The 16,187-nt window shown below is 39.1% G+C and overlaps 3 protein-coding genes across 3 annotated transcripts in view; 2 read left to right on the top strand and 1 right to left on the bottom strand.

The window, feature by feature from the left end:
- LOC309694439 (matrix remodeling-associated protein 8-like) overlaps nt 1-16,187 on the top strand; it is a 209,255-nt gene that overhangs the window by 179,479 nt on the left and 13,589 nt on the right. The window lies entirely within an intron of this gene.
- Nucleotides 3,723-7,256, top strand: LOC309698792 (uncharacterized protein; the record flags this gene model as incomplete). Its single annotated transcript, XM_082521475.1, has 1 exon — nt 3,723-7,256. One exon carries the CDS (start codon nt 3,723-3,725, stop codon nt 7,254-7,256), a length of 3,534 nt encoding a protein of 1,177 aa, XP_082377601.1.
- LOC309694506 (high affinity immunoglobulin gamma Fc receptor I-like) lies at nt 9,101-15,903 on the bottom strand. Its single transcript, XM_082514651.1, has 8 exons — nt 15,857-15,903; nt 15,131-15,166; nt 14,582-14,848; nt 14,257-14,502; nt 13,994-14,170; nt 13,785-13,871; nt 10,717-10,803; nt 9,101-9,343 (listed from the first exon to the last, which is right to left on the bottom strand). Exons 1-8 carry the CDS (start codon nt 15,885-15,887, stop codon nt 9,303-9,305), a joined length of 972 nt encoding a protein of 323 aa, XP_082370777.1. The 5' UTR covers nt 15,888-15,903; the 3' UTR covers nt 9,101-9,302.

The following is a 16,187-nucleotide window of genomic DNA, read 5'->3' as shown; positions in this document are numbered from 1 at the left end:
TTACGACATTTTCAGAAAGTCTCTCCCCAGTGGGACGATTGGGGTCCTTGCCAAGATATGGGAAGGCATTGCAAATGTACTTGGATTTTAGGTCGCAAGCCACCCAAAACTTGATCCCAAACTTGTCCGGTTTACTTGCAATGTACTGCAGGAAACAGCACCGAGTCTTTGATGGGAAAAGCTGTTCATCAACGGTGATATGTAGACCAGGGTTGTAGCACGTGATGCAGTTGGTGACAAATGATCCCCACACACTGGAAATTGCAGCGAACTTATCAGTCTTTGCTCGATCACTGCGGGTGGACTTGTCATCAAAGCGTAGGTGTTGCATGATGTCTTGGAAGCGGTTTCGTGCCATAGTTCCAATTATCTGTGGGATTCCCAGGTTTGCTGACCAGCAGTCATTTACAGATGGAACCTTGTGAACCCCCCGCAAGATGACAATTGCAATAAATGCCATTAGTTCAGGGAGGTCCATGAACCAATGAACATGCTCCGTTTGCTGTGCATGTTGAATAGTCCATTCTTGAATGCTATGAAGCATGTCAAGAGTGATGTAAAGAAAGAGTGATATAAAGAATAAAGTTATGTTGAAATCAAGCTCACCATTGTTTTTCTTGTGACATTACCAATAAGTTTGATGTGTCACATGGCCCTCTTCCTATTGAAAAAACAAAAGTTGTATCCAAGATGGCCGATTTCTAAATGGCCGCCATGGTCACCACCCATCTTGAGGAGTTTGCCCCCTCACATATACTAATGAGCCACAAACAGGACTTTAATATCACCAACCATTCCCATGTTATTACGGTGTATCCATATAAATGGCCCACCGTGTAGAAATTAGTGACTATACCCAGCCGTAGTGCTGCCATCTGCTGACAGCAATTATCAAGTACTTTAAACAGATTCAAAGTCAGTTGATTCACATCTGATTCACCCACTCTGGGCTGTGCTGGGAATCTTGCATACAGTGGGCTGGTGTAAGCACTGACGGTTAAATGTTTATTTCTCTGTAGCATGTTGCATCCATCCAAGTCTGTTTTCCGTATAAGTTTGGTATGTCCTACATTATTGAACTGATTACTTTAACTGACGCGCCCTTGAACGCACCACAGGTGTGTGGAATGGCATGCACTGAATGTTAGTCTACTACTACTCCCGACACGTGTATCTGTTCCCCTTGATCATTTTACTGTCAACCTGCTGTGTGTGAATGCCACAGCAGAATAATTCAATCCTAACTGGAAATCTGCATCCGTGTCCTTGACTTGAATGCAACGCCCCAAACCTTGCCACGCCAAACCTATTAAACATCCTGGAGACAACGACTGATCCTTTTTACTGACGGCAGCCCATTGGTTCTTTTTCATCGCTGACACTGGATTGCCCAATCAAATATCCCTGTGTGCGCTAGAGTTTAGAGTGGTTTGGAAGTGGCTCATAAAGAAGGACAAACAAAAGTGAAGAGGCAGAGCTAAAGGGGTTAGAAAGAAAAATAAACTTGAAATAGATCCAGCACAATGTGCCAAATTAAGCGACACGTTAGCGTCTCACCGTCAACAGTAGAACCAGCAACAACTATTAAGAAGCCCTGACTGCAGCAGCCCCTGTTTAATGCCTCCTTTTACCATGAGCCAGTGCTAATAGCTAAAGTGTAACTTTTAATTGTTACAGTGCGGGGTAATTATCCCAACAACTGTACCAACCTGATCAGTTAGAAAAAAAAAACTGCTTCAGTAACAGTAATCAAACTCCAGGACTGATTTGTATTCCCAGTCTTACCTACTGTGCATCAACATTAAAGGTGCAAAATAGATTTTCTTCAGAAGCTGCAGGGAGAGCAAGCAAGGAGGATGCATTTTGGCTTTCAGGGCCCCACAATTATCAAACTTTTTGAAAGTGTCCTTTCTACTGCAATTAAAGGTTTATGAGCGTCCAGTTAAAGTTAATTTGGAAAACATCAGATTAGGATAGATTGCCTTTGTGTTGAGGTGGATCAGGGATCTTGTCCGTCCATGTAGAAAGACATGACAGTGAGTAGACTGCACTTGAATCTATAAAGAGATCCAAACTCCAGTTTCTAAATTCTAGTATTCATTCACACCCCCAGTAAGTATAAAATTATTTATTATTATGTCAAATTATAACTATCTGGACCTCCTGGATCTGGCTCTGGTCCAGTCTCAAGCTGTAATTTTATTCACTTTGGATACATTCTGCTCTTTAAGTGGATTCGGATGAAGACCCAGTTTGTTGAATCTGTTCAGATTCAATTGTGTGTAAATGCCCACAGCCTTTGGAACACTGAGGTTACTTCATTGATATGAATATGATGCCAGGCATATGTGGCACTATGATAAATATGCCAGTCACTTTAAATCTCAATTGTAAATTTTAGGTCGTTATTAATCCTTTTGCCCTTAAAGTGTATATTTGTTCCTCAGTCTCAAAGTGTCTATATATTTTATTCTTACTCTTCCTATATTTATTGTGGTTCTTTTGCACTGATATCACTAATCTGCATCATTCTGGACAAACCAGTCAATGCTTTTCATCAGCACCATGAAAGAAGAGATACAAGGTTTTTGCTATTTTTTTATTTGCAGGTGTGTATCATTTACTTTTTACTGACTTTGACAGAAAGACCTCTTTCTACATATAAATGTGTATAAAAGCTTCCTAAAAATAATCCAGATGACTTGTAAGTGGATTTTTCTAACAGACTATTAGATTCTGTAAATTATCCATAATAATTTGCATGTGAGTTGAAAATTTAAAATGCATTTGCGTCAGAAAATAAATAATTTTATGCTGGACACTTTCTTACCAAGAAACGGTTTGACTGTCAAAGAAATGAAACAAAAACTAAATTAAAACCAATGATGCCTATCAAATTCTTTCCATGACAAAGAAGTTTGCCAAGACATGCCATGACTTTAGCCAAACAGGACACACCCACAAATTTTGCTTTTAACTTTCATGTCCTGCACTGCTGAGCAGTGAATCCGGTAAAGGGGAAGCGGAAAGTTTAAGGCTGACTCGACAACTGATTAAAACGATTATAAAACTGTTAATCAAATTATTCCTTGTTGGAACAATCACCGTTTTGCTCTACAGATGTGCACTGTATAACTTATTCAAAGTAAATATCTTAAATTACAGTAAATGCAAATCATAAGGGTAGGCTTGGCAGGGAATTCCCTTGTGACGGGGCAAGGGCAGGGTTTGTGAAAGAGAAATCCAAGGGGCAAAATAAAAGCACTGAACCAAATACAGAGAGAGCCAGCAGATCACCAGAGTCTTCACAAATGCACATCATCTGCAATATTTCTCATCATGTACAACAGGTCAGTAATAGATTTCAAAAACATTGCATGAAATATGAATAGAATAAGCAAGTTTCAGCTGCTCGCTTGTCACAAAGAGTCGCCAGAGCATTGTGTCTGTACATGTTTGATTTGGCTTTGAGTTTTCACACTGAAAGGAGATTGGCATCCATCATTAATCAAACCAGCAATCTTTTCCTTACTAAGCAAATATATTGAGAGAAATGTTGTTACGTGTGTTAGATTATGATTGTCATTGTAATAATACAATGGTGCAAATAAATACAGCCTGCCTGGAAGTTTGTACAAATTGCATTGTGTATTTTCAGAGTAACAATCTCAACACATTTTTAAATGTGTTTTTGAACAGATTTTTCTTATCTGATTAAGAAAATGGATGAAGATGAAGAAATTCTACTCAAGAAGCTCAAAGCACTGGTTACAAATATCAAATGGAGCCCAAAGGAGGTCGCTGACTTGTTTGATGCTCTTTTGAAGAGATTTGAGTCATCAGTAAATGACAAATCACATCTCCTCATGTGGATGATCAAAATGCTGCACTGCATAGAGATTCACTTTATTACTTCAGACTGGAAAAATGAAGATGGAAAAACACTTCTGGAACTGCTCCAAGACAAAGCTGTAACAGATGAAACCTTGAAGGAATATTTAGCCAATGACAGAGAGAAGACTCTGGAGGAAATACTTGATGAAATTCGGCAAGAAAAGTTGAACCAGATTGATGAAAACATTTTAAATGATATCAAAGATATTGTATCAACAGTTAATGAAGGGCGTGATATTCCTGAGGACGGCTCACAGAAGAGTGAACTGAAAACCATCTTAAAGAAGCTCTGTTTGGCAGTGGAAAAAACTAAAACTAAAACTATTAAAAAGCCATTTCGGCCACGACTGACACAGATGGTGAGCTGGTGCCTGATGGCGCTTTCAGAAACAGGGCGATTGATTCAGGTTGGCACAGGAGAGGGGAAGTCTTGCATTGCGGCCATGTTTGCAGCTTTTCGAGCTCTGAGAGGAGAAAAAGTCGACATCATGTCAAGTTCATCAGTTCTTGCAGAGAGAGATTTTGAAGAATGGGAAGGATTTTATAAAGAGTTGAATATCACTGCTGATTATAACTGCAACAGGCCTGATGTAGAACTAAAAAAGTGCTATGAGTGTCAAGTTGTTTATGGCACTGCAGAAAACTTTGCTGGTGACTGGCTTCGGCACCACTTTCAGAGGTTGGACATATTAGGGCAGAGGAAATTCCAGTGTGCAGTAGTGGATGAAGTGGATTCCCTGATGCTAGACAAGGGTCATCATGTAGTCTATTTAAGCAGTAACATGCCAGCTTTACAGCATCTCAACCCACTCTTGGCATGTATATGGGCCACTGTTAATCAGTACAAGAAAACTGGCACATATACAACAGTAGGGCCAAAATTTCCTTTTTATCAAGTGCTGGAAAACATGATGGACAAAGATGGTGATGAGTCCATCATTCGTCAGATAGCAGAGGACACAGGTATACTGTCAAAAGGATCAGTCAAGGACCTGAGAAAGAACCCGAGCCTCTTAAATGAAATGACTAAGAGTGCGACTGCTGACCAGCTGGCTGAGTTCTTTAAAATGATGGAAAGCAAATTTCCATCTTCCCAGTTTGCTCTCCACCTCATAAACAGCAATGGTGAAATAGACAAACTCAACAAGGAGCAGCTGAGTGAAAATGTGGAAAGCAGAAGAGTGTCACTGCTTTTACTTGATGGTGGCTTCTGTCAGTACATGTACTCTGATCACGACAGTGTGGTGAGAGCTGTAGAAGAGGAAGTAAAGAGATCAATTGATTTTACACCCTGTGAACTGAACCAAGCTAAAAGCAGCTGCTACGTCCCAGGCTTCTTTTCAGAGCTGGTCAAATCTAAACTAAAGGTCTGGATTGAAAATGCATTTGAAGCTCAAGTCATGACAGAGGACCATGAATATGTGATGGAGAAACATGGAATCGTGCCTGTGGACTACAGCTGCACAGGGGTTGTTGAAAACTACATGAAGTGGACAGATGGACTTCAACAGTTTATTGAAATGAAACACGAGTCAAAGATTAGTGACATGACAGCCATCACAAACTACATGTCTAATGTGGGCTTGCTTCAAAAGTACAAAAAACAGTTTGGAAGTCAGATCTACGGGATGTCTGCAACTCTTGGTCAAGAAAAAGAGACTGAGACTTTGCAAAAGATTTATGACGGTATCAAAACCTGTCAGATACCTTCATTCAAACGTAGAAAGCTGTTTGAGGTTGAAGGTGTTGTTGTAGAAGATGAAAAAGAATGGATTGAAAAAATCTGTGATGTTGTCATTGCACAAACCAGCCCTACATCATACAGGGATCCTAGAGCTGTGCTCATCATCTGTGAGACCATCAAACGAGCAAAGATGATCCATCACAGTCTAGGAGACAGAGTCACAAATAAAACTCTTTATATAAACAACAACATGGACAACAGTGTGATCATTTCCAAGGAGTTTAAAGCAGGAGAAGTAATCATAGCAACAAACCTCGCTGGCCGTGGAACAGACCTTCAGGTTTCTGACACAGTAAAGGAAGCTGGAGGTTTGTTTGTTGTGCAGACCTTCCTGCCAAAGAATGCTCGTGTAGAGTTGCAGGCATTCGGTCGAACTGCCAGACAAGGATCTCCAGGATCTGCTCAGCTCATTGTCTGTTTGAGTCATCTGGCAGAATCTCTTCAATTGCTGCTTTCAATAAGGAAACTTTATTCTTTATTGAGAAGTCTAACAGATGTCAGGCCACTTAAACAATTTAGGTTTGTGATGCAATTAAGGTTGTATAAACAAGTCAACAGTAATAAAGCATCTGCCGAAATGTCTTCAGTGCTGAAGGATATTTTGTCTGGAGCATCACAGCAGGAAGTAAAGATAATTAAACAGGTCAGAGACAGCACAGTGGCTGATGAGCTATCAAGCTACTTGGAGTCTCAGATCCCAGACATGAAGAAGAAGGAAGAACTCTTCAATGATTATCTGGATGTACTGGATGATCTGTATACAAGCAGCAACAACAAACCAGGAGCTTCAGATTTGTCTGCTCTGAATGAGTTTTGGGGTGTGTGGCTACTCACAAGCTTCAGTGCAAAAGATTCTACTGAAGAGTTGAAAAGTCGACTAAAAACAGACCTGGACACAGCGAGGCAGAAACTCAGACGGAGAGAATCACCATCATCAAACCTCTACCACTACATTAGCTTTGGTAACAACCTGCGTGAAAAGGGGAAGTTTGCAGAGAGCATCAACATGTACACTAAAGCCATTCAGAGGGATCACTGTTGGGGAGCTATTGCATATTACAACCGTGCTCTTACATCTTTGAAGCAGCAAGACAGGAGTCAGAGTCCAGACTGCATCAATCGAGCTCTAGAAGATTTGCAAAATGCACTCAAGTCTGTTCAGCTTCACTGTGACCAACTCGAAGTCACTCACAGGTTCTTAACACAGCACACCAAAAACAACAACAGTGCTTCACTCACAAGACTTGACAAACACTTCATGGCTAGATGCACAGTGTTGGAGTCATTCAAGATAAACATTACAGAGGCCATAAAGAAAGTGGACAGAGCCAGAGATACAGGTGGAAATGTAAAAGTGGAGGAGAGTCTAGTTTTCTTCATGGTTCCACTGGTGCATTTTTTGCCTTTTATGATCCATTTAAGGGAATCAGTGCCTGTTATCCGCTCTAGAGATCCTCTGATGTGCCGCCAGCTAATCAGCCACCCCTCCCTTGATATTCTAAATGAACTTGAGTCTCTTAAATCTCTGGGCCTCACTCATGTCTATACATTAGACACACTGTTTTCACTAGGAGGCTTTTTCTCAAAGATTACTAGAAAAATAATGAAGACAAGTTAGGAGGCAGGTGTTTAAGTAAACAAGAGCTGCTCTAAAGAATATTTGTTAGGTTTTGAAGAATGGGAGTAAGATAATGGCAGCAACCAGTTATACCCATCAGCCTCCTAGTAAATACAACTATGGCATAAGTTTTAAAATCTTATGTTGCCATCTCATGTTGTTAACTCTCATAATTTCACATCCATAGCTATACTGTTAAGTAAGTCACCGTTGGTCCAACTAGGTTTAGTTATGTTTCTTTGTACAATGTCACTGCAATTCTGACAATTAATCATTAAAATTAAGTGATGTATAATATGTGTCTGGGCTCATGAATAAAGTAAAGGCAATAACACAGTCAAACATTAACAAGTGAATGTACTCTGGTCTGATTGGTGGATGAGACCTGAAGAACCATCACACACCTGCTACTATGGTCAGACTTGCAGTTCTATAGAAGCTTTTGGTAGCATCAGTGACCTGAGCACTATCTGGGTGACTTTATTGGCAGGTTTGTGGTCATATTAAGTAAAACACTAAGTCCAGGATATGAGTTATGGTCATTCTAAGAGATGGAAATGAATCAGGGTGAAAAAGCGCAGCTGTTTGAGCACTTCTGAGTCAGTAGATGGCAGCACCAGACTGTGTTTCTATCAAAGCACGGTAAGAAGATTATGGTTGGTAATTCATCATCATATCAGATAATTTAGGAGAAACAATCCGCATTTTTCTGTCTTCTGATTTCTTAGATTATGCGTGAGAGCTTAGTGTATAAACACCTTACTGTATACTGAACCATATCTATTCCTTTTGAATGGATGAAGGGACGTGAAAGATTATGATGAAGTTTTTTACACAAAATCAGCTCGTTCCTGTTTATAGACAGAAAGGTGGAAAACAGAACAGAAGATTTTATCAAACTGTGGGAAAACTTGGCAAAATTCATCACTTAAAAACCCCCGAAACACAACTTGTGTGAGCATTTGTTTGGCAGAATTGACTTTAGTAGAAATAATTTTTGACTGAACCAAAAAGGAGTTCAAATTTAGAACTACTGACAGAACTGAGGAACCATGTGGATCCAAACTAATGACTCAAATAAGTTTAGAATAAAATCTGTGAAAACCCCGAGTTTGTCTACATTTGTCTGCATGAAACAGCAAATTAATGTTTGGGTAAAATATTCATTTTTAGTCATTAATTTTCTTTTATAATTTTTTTGTTTCCACATATACCCTGAAACATCATGAAGTAGTGTATAAACCCATGATGTGAATCCTGTTGATGAGGAAGAGGCTGAGCTCATTATTGGAGCTTTAGTTTACCTGATCAAATCCATACAGAGTGTTTCTATTACAATTGGAATTGTATCTAATATGCAGACGACACTGAGATAAGAGATCCCACTTACAATTTAACTCAATAACTTTGTGAAAATAATGAGATGTTAAATGTCTCCAACTCATCTCTGACTGAATGAGGACAAATGTCAAACATGTCCTCATTTCATTATGACGACATCAACACAGCCTGAACCATGGAGGTAAAACCATCACCTGATGGAGGAACATCATTCGTTCAAACAGCGCCTGTAATAAATTATCTGAAGCTTTCCTGCGAAGTTTTAGGCCCCTGATTAATGTTCCTGCTGCTTCTATTCTGCGGCTGCGGGTTTATATGTGTTTGTTGTTGTTCCTGCTCAGCAGTCGGTTAGCCACATTTCACATTTGTCCCCAGCCCCCAGCGCTCTTTCTGAAACCCAAAGAACCACACGAGAAGAACAAGAAGTGAGAACAAACTTTATTGTTCCTGCGAGAAAGCAGGCGACAACAGTCTTACACTTGGAAATAAAATATAACAGGAAACAGTAAAATATTAAAGACAGTGCATTATGCATTATTTATAAAATACATAGTATCATTTCTATATTATGGAAGAGATATTGCCAATATGGCCATCATAAGACAGTTAAGAGCAGGTTGAGGACAACATGCTTTTGAACATACAAAATAATGATTTTTAAAACGTTTGAGACCAGCAGCTGGTTCCAGTGGTTGGACTGGTGGGTTACTTCAGTAAGGAGTAAACATCTGGCTCTTGTACAAAGTCTGAAAACACAAAATACACAAAGTTCAAACAACATATCAAAAGTATAAAACTAAGCCTGTCTGTTATATTTATATGAAGCAAATTGACAGAATTGTATCAAATCAATCATAGTGAAAATAACTTATCCAAAAAACATTTTCATTAAGGAAACATTTCTCAGTGGGTTCAAACTCATGTAATTCTGAAATTTGACTACACTAATGACTTAAATCCACAACCACTTTAGCTAAAAGTGTTTCAGCCAGGCTGTCGCAAATAAGGTTTTGATGTGAAAGAAACCCAGCAGGAAGTTGCTGGTGCAGTAGTTTATGTCAAAGGAGAGAGTGTCAGCAGAGCGGTTAGTGTGTGACACATCGCTGAGCTGCACTCATACACTAAAAGCAAAAGGGTTGTTTCTAAAAGGTAACATGTTCGCGTCTCTTATTTCCTTTGTGGAGTCAAAATCAAAAGATATTAAAGTAAAGAATCTGAAAAGACTGAGCTGCTCAAAATGTTCTTCAGCAGCTGATCAAAAAGAAGCAGCAACAAACAGGAAGGCAGTGGCCTCCCTCATGGCAGTCACAGTTCTTCACACCACTTCCTGTGCTCACACTGAAGGTTAACGTAGGACTCATAAGTCCTTATCATAACCAATGTGATGAATTGGTTATGTCATGCGGCAAGTGTGACACCACAGCTCAACGTCTGCTAGACACACCGCAGTCATCTCCTGAACAACACTGCCATTAGGAAAAAATAAATAAAATAAAATAAAAATGTACATAGGAGTTAAAGAAGTCAAATGAAATCGTGAAGACTTTTTCAAATTTTTCTCCAGAATGTCTCATCTTTTCCGTCTTGTCCTCAGTACAATCTCTCCACTGATATGATTGGAAACACTGATATAATACTGTACTCGTGTCTTCAACCCAGGTGCACCACGCTGTCAAATGCAACAAGCTAAAAAAAAGATTCGAGAGGTCACAGAGAAGCCGACACAACATCAAAGCTCGTGGTGCACCAACAGCTGTGACATCACTTCTCGTCTGTGTGTCTGTTTTAGACGGTGATAATGGCGAGCATGAACAGGATCAGATATCTGTGGGAACCATCATAACTTTCATCTTAATAATTCTGTTGATTTCCGTTGACCTTTACCGATGATGGAGGAGGCCAAAAATTGTTATTGATACTTTTAGTCTAGTAACAGATGTAAGTACAATTTTCACTGCTGGTGAAATCTATTGACTTTTAGTGTGTCTATTTGAACGAGAGGGCTTTGCTTCTTCATGCTTTCCTGGCTCATGCTGCTTACACACTTTATATTTTACAAAGAGAAAACTTTTCAGGAAGTAGCCTTGTTTTCTTTGTACTGAACAAAGAGCATGTTTACCTCCAGATCTGTTTGATCGCATTTCTGTTTGTTCATAATTGATGTCTTCAGTTCTCACTGCTGTGTAGACTACAGCTGAATCACTCCCTGCACAACAAAACACACACAGGTCATCAGTGCAAGCAGTAAAGCTTATAAAAATATTGTCAGTATGCAGGGTGCATGTTAAAGAAAGAGTTATGATTTCCTATATAAAAATAGTTCTTAGAGACCGTTGGGGGTTTCAGAACCTCTGTGGCTGGATTTCCTGTTTCACTCAAAACACCCCAGTGACATTTCAACTTTTGGCATTAAGTCCAGTTGAAATCCCACAAAGACACCCACACTTTGTCACACCATGTACACAATATCATCAATGGTGTGATGAGAACTCACCTTTTGTAGTGCACTACTGGTTTGGTATGTTTTAAACTTTAATGCTCTCAAATGCAGCAGTTACTTCCTTCTCTTGTTGTTTCACCTGAACATATTTTAGGGGATACTTTGCGATACAGAATTGGAATTTCACAGATTTTCACGTAGAGCTTTACTGGCATGTTGTGTAATTAATAAAGAGCCATTAAGTTTTGTATAAATATTGATCATCCAGTGGTTGCTGATTTAAGGTAAAGTAGTCCAGCTGAGAAGTAATACATGCAGAAGCTAGTTTTTCAAGGTCACTCTGAGACAGTCCATTTAGATAGATAGCATATTTCTAAGATTTTCAGGGCCAAGTACAATAACATCAGTTTTATCTGAATTTAGAAGCAGAGAGTTCATCCAGGTTTTTATGTCTTTATTCCTGCAGTTTAACTAATTGGTTTGTGTTACCTGGCTTCATGGATAAATTTTCAGGTTGTTTTTTGTCTGTTTGGGAGCTGACACACATCTGGTCCCAACTCTGGATAGTCATATTTTGGGAGGTTTAATAAATTTGTCCAAATTTCTAGAAATGAGAGCTGCTCAGCAGTTTTAAATTTCCCTCAAAGTCACCTGCTCGGGCTCCTGGAAGACAATTGACTATGGTTGCCGGTGTCTCTAGCTTCACATATCTCAGAACAGAATTGCCAATTACCAGAGTTTGACCCTCAGTGGGTGTGGCCGAGTGGGGGAAAACGGGTACTACGTAACTAAACATCTGACACAATGAGCAGGAAAGTGCAGGAGGGACAGGTGAAGAGGCCATGCTGCTAGCGAGTCAGCTAATAGCTAAGCTAAGCTATTAAACCCTAAAGACACATTGAGTGAAAACTTTAAATATAAATTAGCGAGTTAATAAACAGACCGTGTGCTTTGGATGAAATATGTGAAGATTATACAATGCAATAAGAAGTTATCTATATTGTTTTATTAAATTGTTGTGTGTTATAACAGGAAGTGACACTCTACCGCAGAGATAACGCACATAACAACAGACACCATTTAAACTAGTTTACCTTCCTGTTAGTGTTGAATTCAACTGTGAGCTGCAGATGAGTCATTTAATCTCTTTATCTCCATTAACAGCTTTATCAAAACACATCAGTGTGAACACTGCTAAGCAGCTTTGCAGGTTTCTGGAGCTCCAACTATACTGCAACGCGTGAGCAAAGTGCAAACAAGACCGACCACAGATAATCGAACAGCATCCTAGTATTTACAACACATATAAACCCAATGAACTACATAAAAACTTGAGAGATATGAAAAAAGACCCAAAGTCTTTTGGACAAACGGCCTCACATTTGACTCTAGAATATGTTGGAACAAAGAGGACTACACTGCCATGTCTAAAGCTGGTATGAGGTGTTGATGTGCACATTCTGCCCAATAATCTCCAATGCGTCCCTGTCCTATGTAAAAAAAAAAGACATTGTTCCTGAAGTCTGTGCTATGCTCAGACGCAACTTAGCAAACTGCCCAAATGTCTGCCTCAGAAGGTTCTAGTTTGTTTTGCATAGGATTGCATAGAGCCCTGTAAAAACTCTCTTTATCACATGACAGTCATGTGAAACACTGAGACCCTCAACAGTTTTATTTCTTCTATTGGTACTGCTGCGAAAAACAAAAACAGAACTGATACAGAAGGTTATATGTGAACTGACGGACTGTGGTTACTCTGTTCACATGTTAACTACAGGGAAATGTGTTATCTGGTCAAAAGGTCAGTATATCACACAAACTATAAAATGATTAACTACATAAAACTAAAACTCAGAATTTGGATATAGGTGACAAGAACTATGAGGAGATTTAATTTACTGTTTGTACAAACTGTTCATCTACATGTTTCCTCTTTTCTTAACAGCCCTGCAGTAAAACCTGAGCAGAGACATCAAACCACAGGCTGTTAACCTCTGTTAACACATTAGACACAGTATGACCCTGGTTTTATTGTTTTAATCTAATATGCTAATTTTATTATTTTAAATGTCATTCCAATTATCATTTAATTTTTTAATTTTATCTGTATTTTTCTTTTTGTTACCTGCATGTCAGGTGTACAGCTCTTTGTTTTCAGCTGGGAGTTGTTCTGAAAGTTCTATATAAATAAATTGCTTGCTTGCCTACTAACAAACCAACTTTGAGCTAATAAAGACACAGACCAGCAATAAGAGAACAAAATTCACCAATCGTCATCTACAAACACAGAACAACTATAGTCTGATCATTTTTAGAATTGAACTGATTTAAGTGAATAGTTTAAGGTGCATGTTAATGTAAGGTGCAAAGCATAAAAGCTCAAAGCCTTTTTCTGCATTACTTTCCCAGAAGGTACCAATAACGGTCCAGCTGTTAACAGCAATAGCTGTTAAATTTGCAAAACCTTCTCTTCTAAATATAGTTACTTCTGTACTTCTGGCTCCAAACAAACGAGACAACAAAGGCTAAAACAATAACAATGACACTTGAAAATGCCTTCAGATGTATATGGAAGAGAATGTTGTGCGACATTACACATTTTTTAACACAATCTATAGTCTCAGCCCAGCTGAAGATTTAACCATTATGGATATAAGCAAGGCTTAGATGAAAATACTAGAAAGCAAATTCTGAAAATGTTGTTTGTGAAATTGAAGAACACAAACACAAAGTACATAAAAAGCTACCTGTGCTGAGTTTAACTGACTGTTGTTGGTGATGTAATTCTTTGAGATCACTGTATGTGAGGCCATCTTCAGCTTTTTCCAGATCAACTGAAACAAACCAACACGAACACCAAATTAATTTAGCACAGTGATCTTAACGAATACTTGTTAGTAGATAACATGTAACAAATAGTTTACATAACTCTCTACGTCATATTTCTGAGTCTCACCTGCAGACTTCCTACAAACACGTTGTCTCACCAATAGAACCACTAACACCAGCAGAACCACAACACACACTGATCCAACAGGCAACAACACAGGGAGAAGCAATGAATCAGGAGGAGAGGTAATAATGGAGACTGGTGTCGGTGTGGATGTAGGTGGAGGTGTGGTGGTGTGTTTGTCTGAGATAAAGCAAACACAGTCATTAAGTTGTCGTCACATTGTGAATGTTGAAAGCTGCAGAAACACAGACAGGTGAGTGTGTCACCTGTGACAGTGATCCAGCTGGATGGAGACTCTCCATGACCGCTGATGTCACACTTGTAGAGGCCTTCATCAGACCTGGAAACATGCTGGATGGTCATGTGACCTGTAGGCTGCTTCCTGATGAGGGAGCCATCTTTATAGAAAGCAGCTGGGAGGTTGGAGGGAGTGGTCTTTGTTTTACAGAGCAGAGTGACGTCATCTCCCTCCATCACAGGGAGGACAGGACTCTGCAGGATCACTGATCCACCTCAACACAGAGACAAACTACAGCATTTCATCCATTTACACACAGCTTCATCAACACTAACTCCACACACTCAGCTTACCAGTGACTGTCAGGTTAACCATGTTACTGATGGGGCCCTCTCTGGACTCACACCAGTAAACTCCACTGTCTGATTCATATAGTTTGCTGATTTCACAGGAAGAACCAGCTGCTTTTCCCCACCCATCTCTTCCACACTGACTCATCTGTTGTTTGCTTATGTTTCTCCTCAGAGTCCATCCAGCAGAGCTGTCGTCCTCCTCACAGCTCAGATACACAAAGTTTCTTTTAAAGAACTGAGAGCTGCTGGGACTCACAGTCAGACGAGCTGTGAGGGTTAAAATGAAATAATGTTGAGACTTTTGTTATTGTAAAAAAAAAACAACCTGATATATCATTTCATAAAACAGCTAAATCTAAATACATGAAACTTTGTGTGGCTGTAACTAAATCTCAACAGATTAAGAGCAGGTTATTTGATTCTGTGGTGTACTGTATCTAACCAGTTGCTGAGTTCCTGAGAAGAGAAAAACATTTCTTTTGTGTTGATAACACAACTTCATTCTGAGCATTTAACAGATGTAAGCAGACACAGAAGAAGGTTACTGACCTTGGTGTGTTGTAGAGCTCAGCAGTGAGATCACAGCTGGAAAGAGATGGTTATAAGTTTAACACAATAACCCTGAAGAAAAACATGACAAACTCGGGTCGTACTGTATGCCTCACTGCTGATTTTGTCTCTACTGCTGTGCAAAATAGAGAACAGTGGATGCTGTAGTTCATCTCCATACCATTAGAGCTTCTGTGGTAGGTAATGTTAAATATTAGATTAGCAACTTTGGATTTGATTTCTGGGTTTATTTCAAAATAAAACAACGACTCAAGAAACTAATCAGGGAAAACAAAAACTACATGACTGAGAAACATAACACAGAACGCAGTTCATATTTATGCAGGTGTTACTGACACGAACAGGCTGTCCTGCTCTCAAGCATTGTTTTAGAAGAAAGATAAAAATGACAGTGGTGTTACTTAGACGGTGATGGTATTTATGCTTTATTAATAAATTTATTGGAAAGCAAAACATATGATCATTTTTACTTTTTGTTGTGATTTTGGATGTTACCAATGTAAACATTGCAAACTAGTCACGACTCAATGCCTAATTACTATCAGTTATACAAAGTTTCCAGGTAATATTGCTGTTAACTCATTTTTTAATTTCCCTTAACTTTTTTCTGTGGAAATGTCTGTCATCTGTTATCACTTAGCAACAAAGAAGACTTTAAACAATCAAGAAAAATAAACATTGTTAAAAGTGAGAGATTTTACTCACAGAACAGACAGCACAAACACGTTTCCTCCATTGTCCTTCGCACTAACTTCAAGTTTTTTTTCTTTTATTGATTTTTGTCAGTTGCACCAATTTAAGCCCTCCCTCTTCCTCCCCAGCAAACCTGGTGGAAACCTTAGCGTCATTTCCCCTGTTAAAACCGATAAAAAGAAAGAAAAAAAAGAACAGAAAAATGTACATGTACAGTTAAATGTTAACCGGATTTGTTCATAGAAACGAGGTCAAGCCACACTGTGTCCTCCTAACATCAGAAAGTTGTTTTTGTTGTCTCAGCTTTTCTTCTTGTCAATTTGTTTTCTTGTGTGTGGGTGGT

This window comes from Aulonocara stuartgranti (assembly GCF_965226115.1).
Source record: "Aulonocara stuartgranti genome assembly, chromosome: 3".
NCBI classification, from domain to species: Eukaryota; Metazoa; Chordata; class Actinopteri; order Cichliformes; family Cichlidae; genus Aulonocara; species Aulonocara stuartgranti.
The sequence above is the reverse complement of the archived record's forward strand: the minus strand, read 5'-3'. Positions and strand labels throughout refer to the sequence as shown.

Excerpts from the sequence above, each read along its gene's own strand:
- LOC309694506 (XM_082514651.1), bottom strand. The coding sequence starts at position 15,887 with ATGGAGGAAACGTGTTTGTGCTGTCTGTTCT. Across the intron at positions 15,167-15,856 it reads GTGTTTGTGCTGTCTGTTCT|CTGTGATCTCACTGCTGAGC; the intron begins GTGAGTAAAATC and ends ATCTCTTTCCAG. Across the intron at positions 14,171-14,256 it reads CAGCTGGATCACTGTCACAG|ACAAACACACCACCACACCT; the intron begins GTGACACACTCA and ends GCTTTATCTCAG.